The 17,918-nt window shown below is 39.9% G+C and overlaps 2 protein-coding genes across 6 annotated transcripts in view; one reads left to right on the top strand and one right to left on the bottom strand.

The window, feature by feature from the left end:
- Positions 1-1,336, bottom strand: part of HEPACAM2 (HEPACAM family member 2) — a 36,523-nt gene extending 35,187 nt beyond the window's left edge. Inside the window, exon 1 of one of the 4 annotated variants that reach the window (XM_024577155.4) lies at positions 1,118-1,336. In XM_024577155.4, the coding sequence (XP_024432923.2) occupies positions 1,118-1,196 (79 nt within the window). In that variant the 5' untranslated portion in view covers positions 1,197-1,336. The remainder of the gene's footprint in view (positions 1-1,117) is intronic. The other 3 variants (XM_045185214.3, XM_045185213.3, XM_045185212.3) reach the window with 3 other exon arrangements.
- Positions 1,337-8,081: 6,745 nt separating this feature from the next.
- VPS50 (VPS50 subunit of EARP/GARPII complex) overlaps positions 8,082-17,918 on the top strand; it is a 110,783-nt gene continuing 100,946 nt past the window's right edge. Inside the window, exons 1-2 of one of the 2 annotated variants that reach the window (XR_006653554.3) lie at positions 8,082-8,277; positions 15,794-15,862. Coding sequence is in view for 1 of the 2 variants with exons in the window: in XM_024577154.4 (XP_024432922.2) it covers positions 8,245-8,277; positions 15,794-15,862 (102 nt within the window). In the remaining variant the exon portion in view is untranslated. The remainder of the gene's footprint in view (positions 8,278-15,793; positions 15,863-17,918) is intronic. The other variant, XM_024577154.4, reaches the window with a different exon arrangement.

Raw genomic sequence — 17,918 nt, 5'->3', positions numbered from 1 at the left:
GAAGCCAGTTACGGCAGTTGTTTGATTTTTCTAAACATGGTATCTGTGTAGGTTTGAATGTGACAGCATATACACTGGAACAATCACAACTATGGAAAACTCGAACACTTTCAAAAATCTTACAAATTGTACATTTCAAATATGTGGGATATGTACATTAGGTATGAATGTGAGTAACAATCTCATTTACTATAAGGAAATATACCAGTAAAAGCAAGGCTCTAAACTAAAGAAGGCTGAGACAAATTGCTCATTTAACTAAGTTGCTCTTCAAATTTAAGAAATAGAATCTTTTAAAAATTTCTACCGGTTGAATGTAAGCAAGAAACTAACCTTGACTTTAAAACTGATAGATAGGAAGACTGAAAAGGAGAACGCCTGGTAAAAATAAGGACGGCACAGAAACAGTGGGAATGTTGGAGAAAGACCCCTTTGAACGCTAGGGATAAAGAGGCTGAGGAAAAAGTATTCAGGTGGAGAAAAAGATTTTTTACTAGGATAGACATCAGGCAAAGAGGAAGGCTGAAGGCATTTTGGAGAAATAATACTTTTTAAAACTCATTTCTCCCTATTGTATATAAAATATTCTTTGTCAGTGTGGAACTTCACTTTTTTCCATTCTTCATAAGATAGGTAATTTATAACAAAGTAGAGCTAATAGTTTGCCACAATATCTTGAATAAAAACAGCAAATAAACGTTTTCAAAAATTGTTTTGAGTTTCACTATAAGCAGTCACAAATGCATGGCCTCACAAATTCATGGCCTCTAAGAATATTTGCCAAAATGCAATGTACTGAGGACAATTGAACCTATATGCAAACTTTCTAAAAAGAAGAAATTCATAGGTTTTTGGAATATCTTCACTTTCCTAATGAGTGCTATTGACAATAATTGTCCTTCTCAGAAAACAATAACTATCCATTTATTGAAATTTATTTCTCCTACATGTTCCTGCTCTTTGCTGGAACAAAGTGTGTTATTGTTTAAAAGGTTCTGAGCTGTTCTTCAATTATCTGAGCCAATCTACAGCCTAAAGCTAATATTTACCTTAAGCCCACAATTTGAAAAAACAAAAAACAAACAACAGCTAAAATGCAAGTAGTGCAGTGTCTTACCTAAGAGAAGGAGGTATATTTTGCACTGAAAGACCCCACCGGTACTGCTGAAGGGCTCCATGAAAGCATCCTGTCCCATGTATACGGTGTCCTGTTCGTAGCACCTTGGTTCATGGACCAGCAGCTGCTGGCTTATTTGCCAGGGAAATTAGCAGTGAGGTAACAGACCCTATCCTGCCTCTTGCTTCTGTGATTTGAATACAGAATGAATGTGTATACAAAGGACGCAGGGAGTGGGAACACCTGTTTTATGTTCTGCAAGAATATGGGCTATGACCTTCAGAACAGCTTCTCAGCATTTATCAGTAATTGTCAATATATTTCATGAGTAATTCTTAGCTATTAATGATTACATGAAGGAAAACATCCTTTTGGGTGACTTTGTTGAAAAACAGTATGTTTTCATAATGAGAGTATATTTTGAAGTAGTCTGAAAAACAAAAACTGTTTTCCTGTCATACAAAACTATGCCATTGTCTTGAAATTAAAATTTTTGTCTACAAAAATTGAACTGTTTCATAGAGCTGCTAAACAATTATAAATCATCATGAAGTGACTAAGGAGCATGTAAAAATTACACCAAAGAATCAAAACACAGCACCTGAATATCTTTAGAAATATATTTTTCTATGTAGTATTTCCTATAACAAGTTTCTGCTATGATTTTATTGAATTTACAGATTCATGTTATTTTTAAAAGCAAACCGCAGGTGTGTTTCCAAGTAACACTGAATTATGGGCTGGCAGAGTTGTAATGAAAAGCCTATGCCAGCAGATAATATCTGAGGCCACATTTCCACAGCTGAAGCACAGAGGAAATGAACCAATGGGCTGGAGACGGTCTCACCACTGCTGAGATGTCTGGGCCACAGCTTCCCAGCCCGGCCTCTTCACTGCCATGGCAGCAGGCAACCTGAACATTTCTGCTTCATTTACTAAGTTATAAGTTAACCCTCATTTCATTTCATTTCTTGTGAGAAGGCTCTAGTCCAAGCCTTCCACTATGTAAAATAAAAAAGTATATAACCAAACTTGTATGAAATCGAGTAAAATTCCTTGCATAAATTATTTTTAACCATAGAGGCTCACTGAAGAAATTCAATGATAATAGATAAGGAAGACTATTCCTCAAGTGTAATTGAAGGGAAAAAAAAAGAAATGATAGTTATTTTGGAATCCAAGTTTGGAAAAACTTTTTGCATTCAGGCTCCAACTCTTCCAGAATTGCTTCTGTAGGCAGAGAGAGTGACTGTTGGAAAACCTGAAGCCTCTTCAGAGGTCACTTGGTGATCTGTCCATGCTTCAGAACGATGACAAGAGCCTCCCCCCAGGTAATTACTGGACCACACCTTTCTCTGTGCTGCACACGTGTCTAAGCTGCACGCATCTCATTAACCTCAATGAATTCATTGCATGTTTACTTTCCCTCTGGGCTCCTGGAGTACAGACCAACCTTATTCATCTATGAATCCTTAGCACCTAGCATAGTGATTAACTAGTATTTTTTTTAAGTTGTTCCCCTAGAAGTAAACCCCAAATGCTCTTTAGCCCGTGTCTTCCGATTCTCAGTTCATGCCTAAGATATGAATGTAAATTTTAATATTGTGTTGCACCAAATACGATTTGGAAAGTAACATGGATATTCTATAGATTTCATATGGACTGCCCCTCGCATTTTTAAAATCATTATTAATCTCCAGTATCCTTTATTAAAATAAGCTCTTTCCAGTTTCAAACCCAGTGCTGGCTCGTGATGAAGTTTTTTGGGTCTCACACAAAATGAGAGAAATAAATACAATGTAGTGACTTATTCCTAATCTTAAATTTACTTCACTTAAAGGAGTAATTTTATTTAGTTTTTTTGTTTCTTTTGTGTTATATTAAAAAGTTTCTTCTCTGACATAGGTGATAACAGGTGCTATGTAAATAAATTATAAATAAATAATTGGTAAATAAATAACATCACCAATAAACAATTGGTAAATAAGTGCCAAAGTTAATCATAGTTGTAATCTTTTCACGTCATAGCAAACATCAAAAAAAAGTAACATTACCCGTGTGATGCAACTTCCTAAAGTGCTACCTGGCATAACCGTGACACAGCGCCCTCTTGTGGCAGATGGTAGGTATAAAATCTTACCTGCTGGAGTAGTTTCTGAAATCAGCATGTTTACACAGGAAGCCTTTACAGGTAATGTTAAACTATAACTTCAACTATTGTAAATGTTTACATGATTGTTAAAAATGGTTTAAAGTGTTTAATAATTATAGGAAATTTCTCACCATCAATGCCTTACATTTCACTTGTAACCCAGTGGGGAGCTCTGCTCTCCCATTCTATTCAGGAGCCTGTTTATTGATCTTAGTTATATTTGCATTTACAATGAAAAAGCTGATTAGTCTAAAACAATTTATATCCATGGTGGTTAAATTTCAAGCAATGCAAGGAACCACTGAGGGTAGTGTGGGGGTGGTGGAGAGAGAAAGAGCGAGAGAAAGAAGTTGGCGAGAAGGTTTGGGGCTTTTTGTCACCTCTCAAGTCACACTATAATTTACTAGTTTTAATAAATTGTAAGTAAGTCTGGTCTTGCTTTATAAAGCAAACAGTCTGCTACATTCATTCCGAACATCCACATTCTTTACTTATGAGTAGCATATGAGTAATTTGTAATGGGAGGAACCATTGGAAAGGAGAGATGGTGAACTGAGAAGTTAATGTAGAACAGTGGGGACTAAGAAGAACTGGGACAGGAAGCGCTGTCTTATGTTGTAATTAGAGTGATCCTAGGAAAGCATACAGTTTATGGGGAAGAGCTGGCCGCTGGAGTTGGCCAATGCTACCACCTGTGCCCGTGCTGCTGTGCACTTCTGCGTAGCTCTGTCCACAGGGCTGCCACACAGAAACCTAGGTCTGCTGACAAGACCGCTCAATGACTATGCAGCAACAGCCTCCTTCCTGGGTCCCTCTCCAGGTCACTGTTTATCTTCAGCAAGTACTCCGTTTCCTGCTACTGCTTGTTCAGGAAGCGCAGTTGCATCATCATGCAGAGGTCACATCTTTCCACTATTTCGATGTTCATAGGATGGTTAGAAACATCTTCTTAATCAAACCAGGATCTCAGCTTTTAGTTAAGCTTCTCAGCTTTTAGTTAAGCTTCTAGAGTCTCCTCCCATTTGGGCCACCAGAAATATGCCCTTATCCTACTTTACTGCTAAAGCTACTGGCCCATATCAGGTCCACTTAGTTCTTAGACCTGATGTTCCAATCTGCAAAAATAGGGCCAGCATTCCTTTATAAAACAACTACCATCCAGCAAGCTTTCCTCAAGACTTATGGGCAGACCATCCATGCTATCCGCTACTGCGCTCTGGTGGTCTACCACTAACAGCCTTCAGGCAAGTGTGCAAGTCCTAAATGAGTCATATATGTAGTTTTGAAAAATGGAAATGAAATAATATGCTTCACCTTTTAAAAAGTGCTCTTGAAGGTTGTGGTTTCTTTATGGCAGTTAAAAATGCATCATGGATAGCTCAATTATTTTCTATACTCTTAGGGTATGTTGAATTAGAAAATATAGTTTATTTAGAAAATAGCACTGACTTACTTCGTATGTTTTCAATATTACAGTTACAGCCTTTGAACTTTCAGAAGACTGAACTGTTCATTTCTTTTCCGCTTATAAGAAATAAAATAAAGTGTATAATATTAGAGTAAAACAAAAATTTAAAGCTTTTTTTTTTTTCAGGGTCAAATAGGTATAGAAAATACTCATTTCCCCAAATTTGGCTCATAGGAGAAAAAACCAAGTACACTGAATAAAAAACCTTTTTTTAACTTTGGATCTGCATTCTAGTCCTGTGTCAATCTCTAATAAAATGTGTGGCCTCAACAGCTCAGGTGGGTAAATTTTCCCATTTCATAAAGAATGGATTTGAAAGGCAAGAGCTGGCTGCCTGTAAGAATCACTATATTTTTTAAACACAGAACCCCAGAGAACAAGAACAAGAACAATAGCACACTCCTCATGTGAATATAAATGTTCAGGCTCAAAAACCGCTGGGTTTGCTTTTCAACAAAACTGTGAACTCCTTGAGGACCACTACTATGTCTTAGAATCTAAAGTGCTTTTAAAGTGCTTGGTATCCTTCCGCCTCCTGCCCAGCAATTGACCACTGTTTACTGAATTGGGTTTTAGTTTGTATGTTAATATGATCAGCAGTTTGTTTCTTTTGATGCTTTTAGGAACTTCTAAATCTGAAAGACTTTCACACACTGAGAACTGTCTGGCAATTAAGATTAGAGCAGGCAAAAAAAAAAAAAAAAAAAAGAACTAAACTAGCATTGTCCTAAAACGACTGGAATTTCTTTATACAGTCAGCAGTGACAGAGTCAGAGAAGCATATAGGCAAACATACAATTTCAAAAGGAGTTTTGAAGCACAGTATAGAAGTAGGTACAGGGTTGTTTTACTGGAGCAGAGTCCCAGGCAGAATCATAACTATAATAGCTCACGATTCTAAGGTGCTGTGCAATTTATAAATTGCTTTTACTTGCCTCATCTCCTTTATCCTTACAAAACCCTAGTGAAATATTACAACTTCATTAGTAAAAATTAATAAGACCAGACTCTGAGAGGTCAAATAAAGGAATTTCAGAGTTGAAATTCACTCTGTTAGAGTTCCCCAACCATCCGTCATTTCCAAACCACATTTACTATTTTTGCTGTAACTGACTAGCTGGTATTTTTCATTTGTGTGTCACACTTTAACATTTTTTAAGTTGTCTTAAGAAATAGTTTAGAAATCATGGGTCTGGTGATTTTTTTCCCCTAATAAACACTAAAAAAATAAATAAATGAAATAAAAAAATTATTGGTACCATGTGTTGACATCAGAAACATCTAAAACCCATAGAGAATTTTTTTATGCATTTATGTGAGCCAAGCTGACAATTGCTGGGAAGCGGAATCTCAAAGAACTGAGAAAATGCTTCAGAAGATGGTAGTTTTACAGATTACTTTGCAAAATGGTATCAAAGGAGGAAACCTACAGGGGATTGCATGAAATCCATTGGTGGTAGAGTAAGGCGATGGGCGGGGAAATCTCTGAGATTCGATAAAGAGTAAAATGGAGAGACACGTGTTTCTTTTACACTGGTGGGTACAGGATAGTTAACAATGAACATTTACAGCACACAGACATGGTATTCAGGGAACAGGATAACAATGAAGGGTTCTGTGGTCTCATGCGGGGGGCGGGGGGGGGGGTACCCTGAGGGGTCTGAAAAGGGTACTCTGACATTCCAAAGGTCTGTTATTTTATTGCAGAAAGACAATAGACAGAGGCTCACTTAAGGTAAAGAATGACCTTTGTCTAGAAAGCTACAAGCCTGGGGTGTGACTACCTGCCTGGAGACCTTTGCTTTTCCGGACCACGCTCAACCAACTGAGCCACACTGGCCAGGACTATTGCTAGGGTGGCCGGTGTTGCGGGCTGTGAAAGAATTCACAAAGAGAAGAAAGTGTAGAGAATAAAGTTTTTATTCACTCTCCAAGAAAGGAGAGGGGCACGGGTGTGGAGAGACACACTAGCCTTGAGGGGTTAAAAAAAGCGTTGAGGGAGGGTTGCTGTTGTGTGACCCCCGGGCTTGTCGGGGCATTGTGATACAAGGCTGCAGTTTACTCCAATGTTACCTTCTGCCTGTTCATGCTTCCAGTAATTTCCAGTGCTGGGGACATAAGGTCAGAAGAGTCAATGGCAGTCAGGTTTAACAAGGTCACAGGCCTGCTTGGCAAATGGTGCCGGCTTTGTCCTTTGAACTAAGATCCTTTTTTAGTTAGGAATTTTCAGGTTCAGACCATCCTACATGGTTACTTTTTGTTGCTGAGTTTGTAAGGCTGCCATGCAGAATCTTGTCAGGTTTAGCGTGTGGCCTCTTTTTCTTCCACAGGTGTTCTAGGACTCACTCTCCCACCCCACACATAAAACCTTGACTTAAAACGTCTGCATAAACAGACCTTCAGTTTCTGCATCTGCAGTAATGTTAGGCAAATTGCTTAACTTCTCCACACCTCATTTTCCTCATCTTCAAAATGGGGATATTAGTTACGGACCCCACAGGATGCTTGTGTGGCTAAGTCAGATAATACATGTAAAGCTATTAGCAGACTTCTTGACAGGTAGAAACTTTTCAATAACTGTTAGCTATTATTGTTAGCTTTGGGTCGCTTTCTTCCCCCCTCTCCCCGTATTCTCATAATTGCAAAGTTTTTTCTTAAATTAAGGCTCAAATGACTTCCCTATCATTTCCCCCAATTTAACCTGCTAAAAGTTGAAAAGAGGACTTTAAAATTATCCTTGTAATTATTCTTTTTGTTCCTAACTTTATTTTTCAATTTAATCTTTATTGTACTTTGACATTTGTACTTATTGTTATATTTTCCTTCTTGACTTGCCTTAGATGACGCTGGTAGTAAAATAAGCGGGGGTTAAATCTTTGGGGCTTTTTGCAGTGGATGCCAAGGCTGAGGAATGTCGGCGCTAATCTTGGCCAGCCGCCCGTTGAACTCGGACCACACCTCTCCTTTCCAAGCCCAGCGCCGGCCACCGGGGGAGTCCTAGCGCCCGGTCAGCCCTAGGAGAGCGCCGTCCCCCGAGTGCCCGCTGCTTCGCGGCAGACTGGTTTCCCCACCCCGCCTCTCCAGACCAGGTGGGGCTGCCTCCCCGCCTGCCCCACTCCTGGGGCATCATGTCAGGCTGGTTTATATCTGCTTTATATACTTTTTTTTGGTGTTTGTTCCCGCGTCCCAATGCCAGGTCACCTATAAATTAATTTTTCTCCTAGCGCAAGAGCCACCGACAGCAGGTCAGGGCGAGCTTCCGCCCAGGTCGCACGGAGGCAGGTCGGCAGGTGCCCCGGGGCGCCCGCTGCTGGACTTCCTGGGAAATGTGGTGCCTGCGGGTGCGCGGCGGGCGGAAGACTACCGTTCCCGGCATGCCCAGGGAAAGGGAAGACCGGCGGCTTCACGTGACCGCGCAGTATGGCTTCCCTGTGTCTGGGCTAGAGGCCGGTGGTTGGTTGTGATTTGTTCGTTCTTCGCGGCGGGGACCTCTGTCAAGATTTCGACATGCAGAAAATCAAGTCTCTTATGACCCGACAGGTGAGTCGCGGGGGCGGAAGGAAAGGCCTCCGTGGTCTCCGCTTGGAGACGGGCTGAGCCGTTCAGCTTCTGGGCCGCAGCGGGCGGACACCTAAGCTGTGGGTGGTGGCAGGTGTCTGGGGTCCCGGCTCGCCGGTGCACGCCCTGAACAGCTCCCCTGAACGCCCCAGCCCAGGGCCCTGTTGGAGCGGGGAACGGCGTCCCAGGGACATTTCTTTAGAAGAGGCTAGTGGAGGAGTTAGCGCTTGCTTTGTCTCCCTTACTCCCCTATGTGCCATTTTCCCACGAACAGCCCCAGGTGCCTGCCGGAGTTCCGTTTTCCAAGCTATCTGTCGTCTTTGAGCAGGTGGCCTGGCTAGGGAGGTGAGGTCTGTGCAGTAGAGATGACCTGGAAAGAGTGAAAAAAGCGGGCAGTTTGGTGACAACATTGGTTGCTTTATGACTTCTGGCAAGTCCCCAAATCTTGTAGCTTAAGTTTCTCCAAATAAGGATGATTTATTTTTTTTGTTAATTCCGTCTCACAGTTCTGTGGGTCATTAATTAGCTAGTGTATGTAAGAAATCTTTGTGAAATGCTACTTTTTATCATTATTCTGGCAAAATAATAGTCTTATTTTTTTTGCCAGAATGATAATGCATGAATAAAAACTAGCTATTTTCTATTCCATCTTATAAAGTTGGGGTCCTTCTAATAAGGCCTCAGCTTCCTTCAAGCAAGAAGTGGGAGAAATTTCCCTTTTTTTACTAATCACGACTTGGTTTTAGATAGCTTTATTTATTTAAACTCTAATATTGCTCTATAACTGGTCATTCTTTATTATTTTAATATGAGAAAGGGATAATTCAGATTAGAGTTTTCAATTAATGTGATTTTGAGAACTTTGGCAAAGGGGGATGATAATCATTTAATGAAAGGTTCATTTGTGAGTTACTTTGTCACTGATCCTTAAAAAAATACAAATTCCAAATTAAATTCTTCTTTGGGAATTTAGAATTTGAGAGGTATCTGGACAGGTTGCAATTTGTAGATTTCTGGTGACTAATACATGAGTCCTACATGACGTTTTACCCCTGTCATATAATGTTGCTAATTCCATGGGCATAGACTAAAAAAGTTCTGTGATGAACAGAAGATTTAAGTTAGCAGGTAGTAACATTTGACAATCCTTCACATTTGTTGAATAGTGGTGTTACCCTTCATACCATTTCTTACTTGTGAATGGGTTCAGGTCCCACTCCATTCTATAGTAGCTGTGTGACCTTGAGCAAGTCACCTAACTTTTTTCATCATCTGTTTCCACATCTTTAAAATAGGAATAATAAATAACCTCATGGGGCTAGCCTGGTGATGATGTTTATGTGATGTGATGAAGGTGAAGGGTAAATAAAGGGCCTAGCTGACTTGTGGGCCTTGTCAAGGAAGTGTCTGATCATAGGCATCATCTCGGTGGCTGCACGGATGGTGGGAAAGCAGGAAATCTGGAAGCAGGCTCTTGGGAGTAATTCAAACACTAGATCCTTTCATAGGATGCCAACAATAGGTTGACTTTGGTATCTGATTTTTAAAACAATGTGCACTTTCCTACATTATTACCACTAATACCCCTAAACTGCCTTGGAATGCTAATTTGGACTTTTGTGCATCAGCTAAGTTCGGTGTGCTCTCAGGTGGCATGCCATGCAAATCAGGGTGGTTAACATTCTCATCGTACAACTTTGGTCATTGATTGTTTTTTAACTATCTTTTGGAATCATGAGTGGGAGAGAAAAATACAGAAGTCCAGGGCCCAGTAATAATAAGTTTGTGTCTCCTAAATGTATGAAATTGTGCTGAAAATGGTAACTTCAGCCCCAGTCAGCTGCTTATTAGACATGACCAGGTGAAGTCTGTGCTTACAATGAAAAAAAAAAAAGCCAGAGAACATGTGTGAAAAGCTACAACTATCCTATGTAAGAAGTGAGGTAAAATGAGTTTTACACAGATTTTTAAAGTCATCCTAATCATACTTAATGAAGCTTGGATCCACAAATTTGATCACTCTGAATACATAGTTCGTGAAACTGTAAGGTATAAAAAAGTAGTGTGCTACCTAGAGTTACACTGGGGGTTTTATTTAGTACCGTTTATTATTGGATTAAATGGGGTAGTGTTACAAATACATATACACAAAGATTTTTTTTGTGTGAGGCTGTAGAACATGCTAGTAATATATCGTTAATTGGAAGAGGTGTGAAATTAAGATCTATGAAACTTGTTTTTTTGGCATTTTGGCTCTCCCAGGACCTTGGTGTGGAATAGAGTGGGAGAGTGGGCTGTGTTTGATCTCTTTGTTTAGACAAGATCTGCTGTTGGGCTTTCTCCATTATGCATGCCTCTATTGTTTCAGTTCGTTCAACAACTGTTTATTGAACACTAGGTGCCAGGCACTGTTCTAAGTTTGGAGGATGCAGCAGTGAACAAAACAGACGAAGGCTAAGAGGATGGGGAGTCCTGGGAGTTTTTGGCAATTTGGGTCATTTGTAATTTTAGATAGGGTGCTTTGGAAGGCCTCCCTGAGAAGGGCGCATTTGGGTAAAAACCTGAATAAGGTGAGGAAGTAAACCTTGTGGGTGTCTGGGGAGCAGCTTTCCCAGGGGCAGGAAAAGCAAATGCGGAGGCCCTGAGGCTGGAGCCTGTTTGAGGAACAGCTGGTGTGGGTGGAGATGAGGTCGACAGCAGGGATCCAGATGACAGAGAACCTCATCCTGACCTCATCTCCTCCTACTTTTCTCCTCACTTATGGCTTCTGTTTGATTGAAATAGCAAGCAGAGGAGGACTGTGATTATACAGATACTTCAGAAAGATCTTTCTGGCCTATGCTTTAAGTATTCAGGCATACCTCATTTTTACTGCAGTTTACTTTATTGCATAGTTGTTGTGTTGTTTACAAATTGAAGGCAGGACCCTACACCAGCAAAAAGATTACAATGTGCTTTGTTGTGGTGGTCTGGAGCCAAACCCACAGTCTCTCTGAGATACGCCTATAGATCCGTACAGGGTAAAAGAGCTATTGCGGTAATCCCAGTGAGAGAGTGTGTGGGCCTACCTGGGGTGCTAATGGTGGAAGTGTTGAGAAAAGGTTAGATTGTGGATATGTTTTAAATGTAGAGTTGGCAGGAATTCTTGACAGATTGGATTTGGGTGTGAGAGAAAGAGAAGCATCAAGGTTAACTCAAGTGTTTGGCCCCAGCAATTGGAAGAACGGAATTGCTGTTTAATGAAGTGGGTAAGGCTGAGGCAGGAAAAGATTGAGGGGAAAAGAGAAGGTTTTTAGACTCATTCATTTGAAAGCCTCTTAGATATTTAAGTGGAGAGATAAAGTAGCAGTTGGCTAAAAGCATCTGGATTTCTGAGGAGAAATCCAGGGTATAGGTAAAAATGTAGGAGTTATGAACATATAGAAAATATATAAACTGGCCAAGATCACCAACAGAGCGAGTGTAGATATAAAAGTCCACGGTTGAGCTTTTGAGAATTCAGTGTTGCAAGGTCAGGGGGAAGAGGTGGATCCAGCACATCGATCACAAGGGAGCAGATAGAGAGGTAAGAAGTCTGCAGCATCCCTACAAGCACCTGCCCCATAACAGATGCTCAATAAATATTTGCTGGGTGAATGGTGGATAGAGAGCACAACCCAGCAGAGTGGGTCCTGGAGGCCTAGTAAAGAGTTGAAAAGAGGCGGGAGTGATCAGCTGGGTTAAATGCTGCAGATAGGCGATGGAAGGCGAAGACCAGAGTCAGCCTTCGGATGAGCAGCATGGAGGTCATCAGTGACTGGACAGCAGCACTTACTGTGAAGCGGTGGGGAAGAAAGTCTGACTAGGGTGCGTTCGAGAGAAACTGAGGACTGAGCAGAGAGGCTGTTGAATTTTGCTGAAAAGAGAAGGAAACACAGATCATCTCCCAAGCTCCTTTTGATCAGTGGGACGTAAGTGGCTGGTCTCATAAATAGAAATTGAGGATTTGGGGAGAAAATGCAGACAATTGTAACTGAATAAAAATAAATTAATTTAAAAAAGAATATAAAAAAAGAAATTGAGGATTTGTAGACATAACAGAAGTAGTTGAAGTGTTAATCTGATTTGGGTAAAAAAGTGCTGAATTTTGTGTAAACTTAAACTGAGGAAATTATCAAAACAACTATAAAAGAAAATCAAGTAATGGTTAATGATGACAGTGAAAGTTTCACTTTAATAAAGGCAGAGTACTACAATTAACAACCACAACTTCCTGCTTCAGAGGTGAAGATAAAAGATTTTGTCACATTTGTTAGTAGAAATTTATAAAACTGCAAATCAAAGGATTCAAGATTTATAATCCTAAAATACAGGTGTCAATGTTGTGCTCTGAGATATTGGTTTAATTTTTTGTTTGTTTTGATAAAAAAAGTGTTTCTCTGTGATAACAGCCTCTGAGTTATTGTGACCAACATTAGAATAAATAACAGGCAGGTTATGTAAGTTATTCAAGGCCACATGGTCCGTTCCTTGAATCACTGCATTCCCTGCCTTCCTGAGGTGTACAGAGGGTTTCCAGTTTTTATTATTATTTTTGTACGTTTGGTGGAAAGTTGCCACGTATGAGTGGCAAATTATTGTGTGTGGTTACTAATTTGGAAGTAAGACCTTTTTTGAGATATTGGTACATGTCACTTGTTTATATTTCAGGCATTTTTTTTTTACTGAGTAGTTCTGGGGAAAGAAAATTGCATGTAATATATTTCCCCAAGGTTTTCTGTTAGGTTGATTAAACAAATCTATCCTTTTAAAATGTTAGTTTAAAAGGCATGGCAATTGTATTTTTTAAAAAATATTTTAAGGGTGGTTGTAATTTTTAATCAAATTAGGAAGTTACTCTCATACATACTGATAGGTATGTATATTACCGCATAGCAATTGGGGTCCCACTGCCCGCCTCCACCCTCTAGGCAAAATTCCAGAGGCAAAAGTTTGGTGATAAAGAAAAGGAGTCTTTATTCAAAAGCTTCACAATTTTGGAATAACAGCTTTCCACATGCATTAGTCACTTAGGCCTATCAATTAAAGCTAAACGCTAACTTTTAGTGACAGCTTTAATCACTTAAGCCTATCAATTAAGACTAAACTATTAACACCTGAGCTCTATCATGCCCCTGTTAGTTTTTAATTATCGTATTTCTATAGGGTTAGTTTAGAAACTAAAACAACATAAAATACAAAAACTACACAATTTTTGAAGAATGGCAGGCTTCTGCCTCAGAGGTCGTCCCCTCTAGAACACCCAAAGAAGAATAAACTTGCCACCCTCTGCCAGGCCAGCCGGAACCTAGGCTGTGCCCTGAGTTCCTTCCCACCCAAAATACCATCCATTGGGAAATGCAGGCAGCTGCAGCAGGATCATCCAGGTATCCTTGAGGAAGAAGAGAGCCCAAGAACCGGAGAAAGCCTGAGCCCACCTGTCTGAGAGCCCTTCTTTTATTTCAAATCTTCTTGCCTATGATTCCATGCACTCTGGAGGCATTCAGCTTCTCAGCCAATCATGTCCTAGACCGTTTGCCATTGCCTTGGCAAACTCCTCCTATGGCCCCTCCCTACTTCTCCGCAGTGATCTGATCAGATCTCTCTGTATCATGTATGTGTGTTAGGTATACATGTGGAGGTATATAATGTATATAGAAGTTCAGTTCTATAACCAACCTTGCCTTCTCTGCCGCTGGTGTTGTCCTGCCCTCATGGTGACTTTTGGTGAGAAACTGGGACAAGGAAGAACAAACCCACAAGTAGTTACATAGTTTCATTTCCTCACCCATTGTGAGACAGTAATCCTCAGTATGCTTCCCTTATTCTAGGAAACTGCCCTGGGAACTTAATTTTAAAGTCAATTGCATGTTCCCATGGGAACAATGTTCTAATTAGTGGAGAGTGGAGCCTGCCCAAGGACTTCTGCTGAATAATTTACTTGTTTCTTTGCTGTTGATTCTGTTCCTGGAGCTTTGCTGGCCACTGAGCTATAGAGGCATATAACACTTGGTGTCTACCTTCTCTTGGGACGTCAGGCTGGGAGAGAGAGATATATTTAATAATTAAAACTAACTACTTTGGCAGAAGTGTTGTGTTGGAAAGTGTCTAGCTGGGTGTCTAAAACATTAGTGATTATATGAATCACCTGGTTTGCTTGTTCAAGTGAAGTTTCTGGCCCTAATCCAGAAATACCTATTCATTAGATCTGTGGTGGGGCCCCAAGAATCTTTTTTATAAAGCATTCCCCGGGTGGTGTTGATTGAGGTGATCCATGGGCAGTACCGAGAAATTGTGTGTTCTTTGAAACAGAGAGATTTGGGAAGACTGAATAGAGGAGTTAATTCTGATAGGGGGGCACTGGTTTCTTTAGAAGGTGGTGTGTGTGTGTGTGTATGAGAGAGAGAGAGAGAGAGAGAGGGACAGAGGGAGAGAAAGAGAATAGACAGAACTTTGGGTGAGGGAGGGAGAGAGACAGGAGACTGGGTTTAGGCTGGGTGTGGGTGGAGCATTCTGGGGGTCAGGGGAGACACTTGAGGGAGGCAGAGCACCTTGTCATAAAAATCGTACCTATGACTGGTAGTATTTTACAATAGGGAAGATATAATACACATCTCTAAAATTTAAAAATAAGCAAGTTCTGCTCTCAGTTGACCTTAAGTGTACCATATATTTTGAATACTAAAGACATCAAAGGGCCAGTATGGGACACCTAAAGGATGAATCTCTCCTCAAACTCATGTACCAGCTATTTTTGCTTACAGACTAACTTTATAGGAACTTTAGGTGTCTACTTTGAATGGCCTATTTTTAAAAAGAGACTTATAAAGGAAATTTAAATTGCTAACTTCCTTCTGTCTTGATAATTTTTTCTGGTGCAAATTGAGGCCTCAGTTGATATGAATATACGCAGTACCTGGTACCAAAGAGGTAAAGAGTTGGTAGAAAGCAGAGGGACGTGAGATTTTAGTCTCAATTATGCAGTAGAAATTGGGTGCATTGGTGATACTTAAATCAGGTAAAATCAAGGGATTACTTACATATTAATTAAGCAATTAGTATTGTTTAAAATTCTTTGATTTGCTCGGTTGGTTGGTATATGAAATCTGTGAATTGTAAATCTTTGACCATTTTACCAGGTGAATTTGGTAGTAATAGATAAGTGTTTTTATAGAATGCTTTTTGCCACTCAAAAGTTTTTTTCTTTTGGTCATTTTTAAATTATGGTTAAGTTAGCCTTCATTAGTTTTGAGGTGCCATATAATATTTTTATTCTAAACTACCAAAAGCACATTTTTACTTGATTTAATAATAGTACTATATGTATTAAGTGACATGTTTTTTAGAACACATGCTCTATATATTTTAAAGCAGTAAAATTTCTATTTTTAAAATGGTGATTTCTATTTGAATAGGGATGTTCTATCTATCATATAGTTCTGCAGCACAATTAAAATCCTTTTTCTCTTCTTCTTTTAAGGGTCTGAAGAGCCCCCCGGAGAGCCTCAGCGATCTGGGCGCCATCGAGAGTCTCCGGGCCCCTGGAAAGGTATTGTCCTCCCTGCGCGAGCACGGCCTTTCACTGCCTTACGTACTGTTACCATCTTTGGATGATAATTGATGCCCAGACACTTTTTCTTCCCACGTGCAGATGATTGTTATGACAGGATAGGTAAATTTTTCTAGTGCAGGAGGCTTGGGACTGGATCTTGCTTCATTACTTGTTGCAGTGCACTATAATTCATGCTAGTTAAGCAGAAAATGCAAACTTGATAAATTCAGTTTATTATGCATCAAATTCTTAGCCTGAAAGCAGTTATATATGTATATATGAAACTTACTAATTTATCTGATGTAATTTGGGGAAATAATATACCTTTATGCAGTAACACTCTGAACCAAAAATCATAGTTAATTATGTTTTTGTTATGGAGCAGTGATTTTTGAATAAGTAGTTAAAGCATAACTTACTCTAAGTTGTAGATATCTTGGATTTTAATCCCTTGATATTCTTATGAGTTTCTCAGTTTGCAAATTTAGTAGGTGTTATTTGAAAGGTAGCTTGGCTTCCCCTCCGGAGAATTATTAACAGTTGTTGAATAAATAAATCCCTGCTGGTTTTCACTCTGGGTCCTTGCCATTCGCAGCTGCCTCTGTGAATAGCAGCTCCACCACTGATTAAAGCTTGTTCTTCTCAGTGTATGCTCTTGTGATTTTCAATTTGAGGATCATATTTGAAACGACTGTTTGTTTTCTGTGGCTGGCTTGGCAATCAGAAGGCCTCTTGCCACACCCCAGTGTCACCTGCTCGGGAGGATAATTTCCTACTTCTTTGAGGTGCCTTACCCCCTAAAGTGAATTTTGTATTTACTGCTTAGCCTTTTATTTTAGGTTAGACCCAAATATACCGTCCAAATATAACATTCTGGCCAACTGTGAAGTGGTTCAGACAAAAACCTTAAAGAGGCATTTTTTAAAAAAGATTTATTTATTTATTTTTAGAGAGAAGGGAAGGGAGGGAGAGAGAGAGAGAAACCATGTTCAAGAGACAAATCTATCAGTTGCCTCTTGCACGCCCCCAAGTGGCAGACGTGGCCTGCAACCCAGGTGTGTGCACTGACTGGGAATCGAACTGGTGACCATTTGGTTCGCAGGCTGGCACTCAGTCCACTGAGCTGTACTGGCCAGAGCAAGAGGCATTTTTTAAAAAATATTTTATTCATATAGAGGCATTTTGAATAGTTTTATATAATGTTATGAAAGATTACTGAATGTCATAAAATTGGGAACTAAGAGATAGCTGTAAATCCTAATTGTCAAATAATTCTCTGTATTTCTTTGACTTAAGAAAAAAAGATTATTATGTATTATGTCTTGGTTTAGATTGCCTTAGATATGTATTGTGTAAGAACTTTTTCTGTTGTCTTTAAACCATGAGCCATGATGTTTTGCCAGTAGTGGTAGGAAGTGAGTTTATGGTGCTCTCATCACATGGTCTTTTTACTGAGTTCCCACCCTAGCCCCATCCGTGACCAGTGGTGTGTACTTTTCAGGTTCCTGGCTGTGGGTAGAGAGACAAGTCTGGGATCACAAGGTCAACAAGTGTAAATGGGTAGGTTAAGGTTAAGCCTGGGCCATTGGTCTCATTGACACATACTATGAAGCGAAGTTAGTTAAATTGTAAAAGTTGATAGTAAAATAAGTATTAATGCTCTAAGCTTAAATTCAGCCTTACTCTAAGAAAGCTATATAATCCTCTTGAGCTGTTTGTTCTCTTCTGAAACTTCACAAGTGCTACAGGGGGAGCCGGGTGGCTGCCTTCTACTCTGGGTAGTTTTGAGAACATCAGAGTTTTGAGTGGCAAAGCTCTAGTTAGTAGACTAAATTTGATATGGGTGCAGTTTGCTGTCAGTCCTGAAGTTAAGAGTTTAGAGGACTCATGTTCAGAAATTTCTTACACTGCATAGTGTGGGCTAGGGGAAAGTTTCCCCTTTTCCCCTCTTAGTTCTGGCTGATCCAGTAATCAGAATGACATGAGACAGATTAACAGGACAAAACAATCATATTTATTATGCACATTCATACAGGATTCCACAAGATAATGG

This window comes from Desmodus rotundus, chromosome 6, assembly GCF_022682495.2.
Source record: "Desmodus rotundus isolate HL8 chromosome 6, HLdesRot8A.1, whole genome shotgun sequence".
Taxonomy (NCBI): domain Eukaryota; kingdom Metazoa; phylum Chordata; class Mammalia; order Chiroptera; family Phyllostomidae; genus Desmodus; species Desmodus rotundus.
This window is presented reverse-complemented; position numbering and strand designations above follow the sequence as displayed.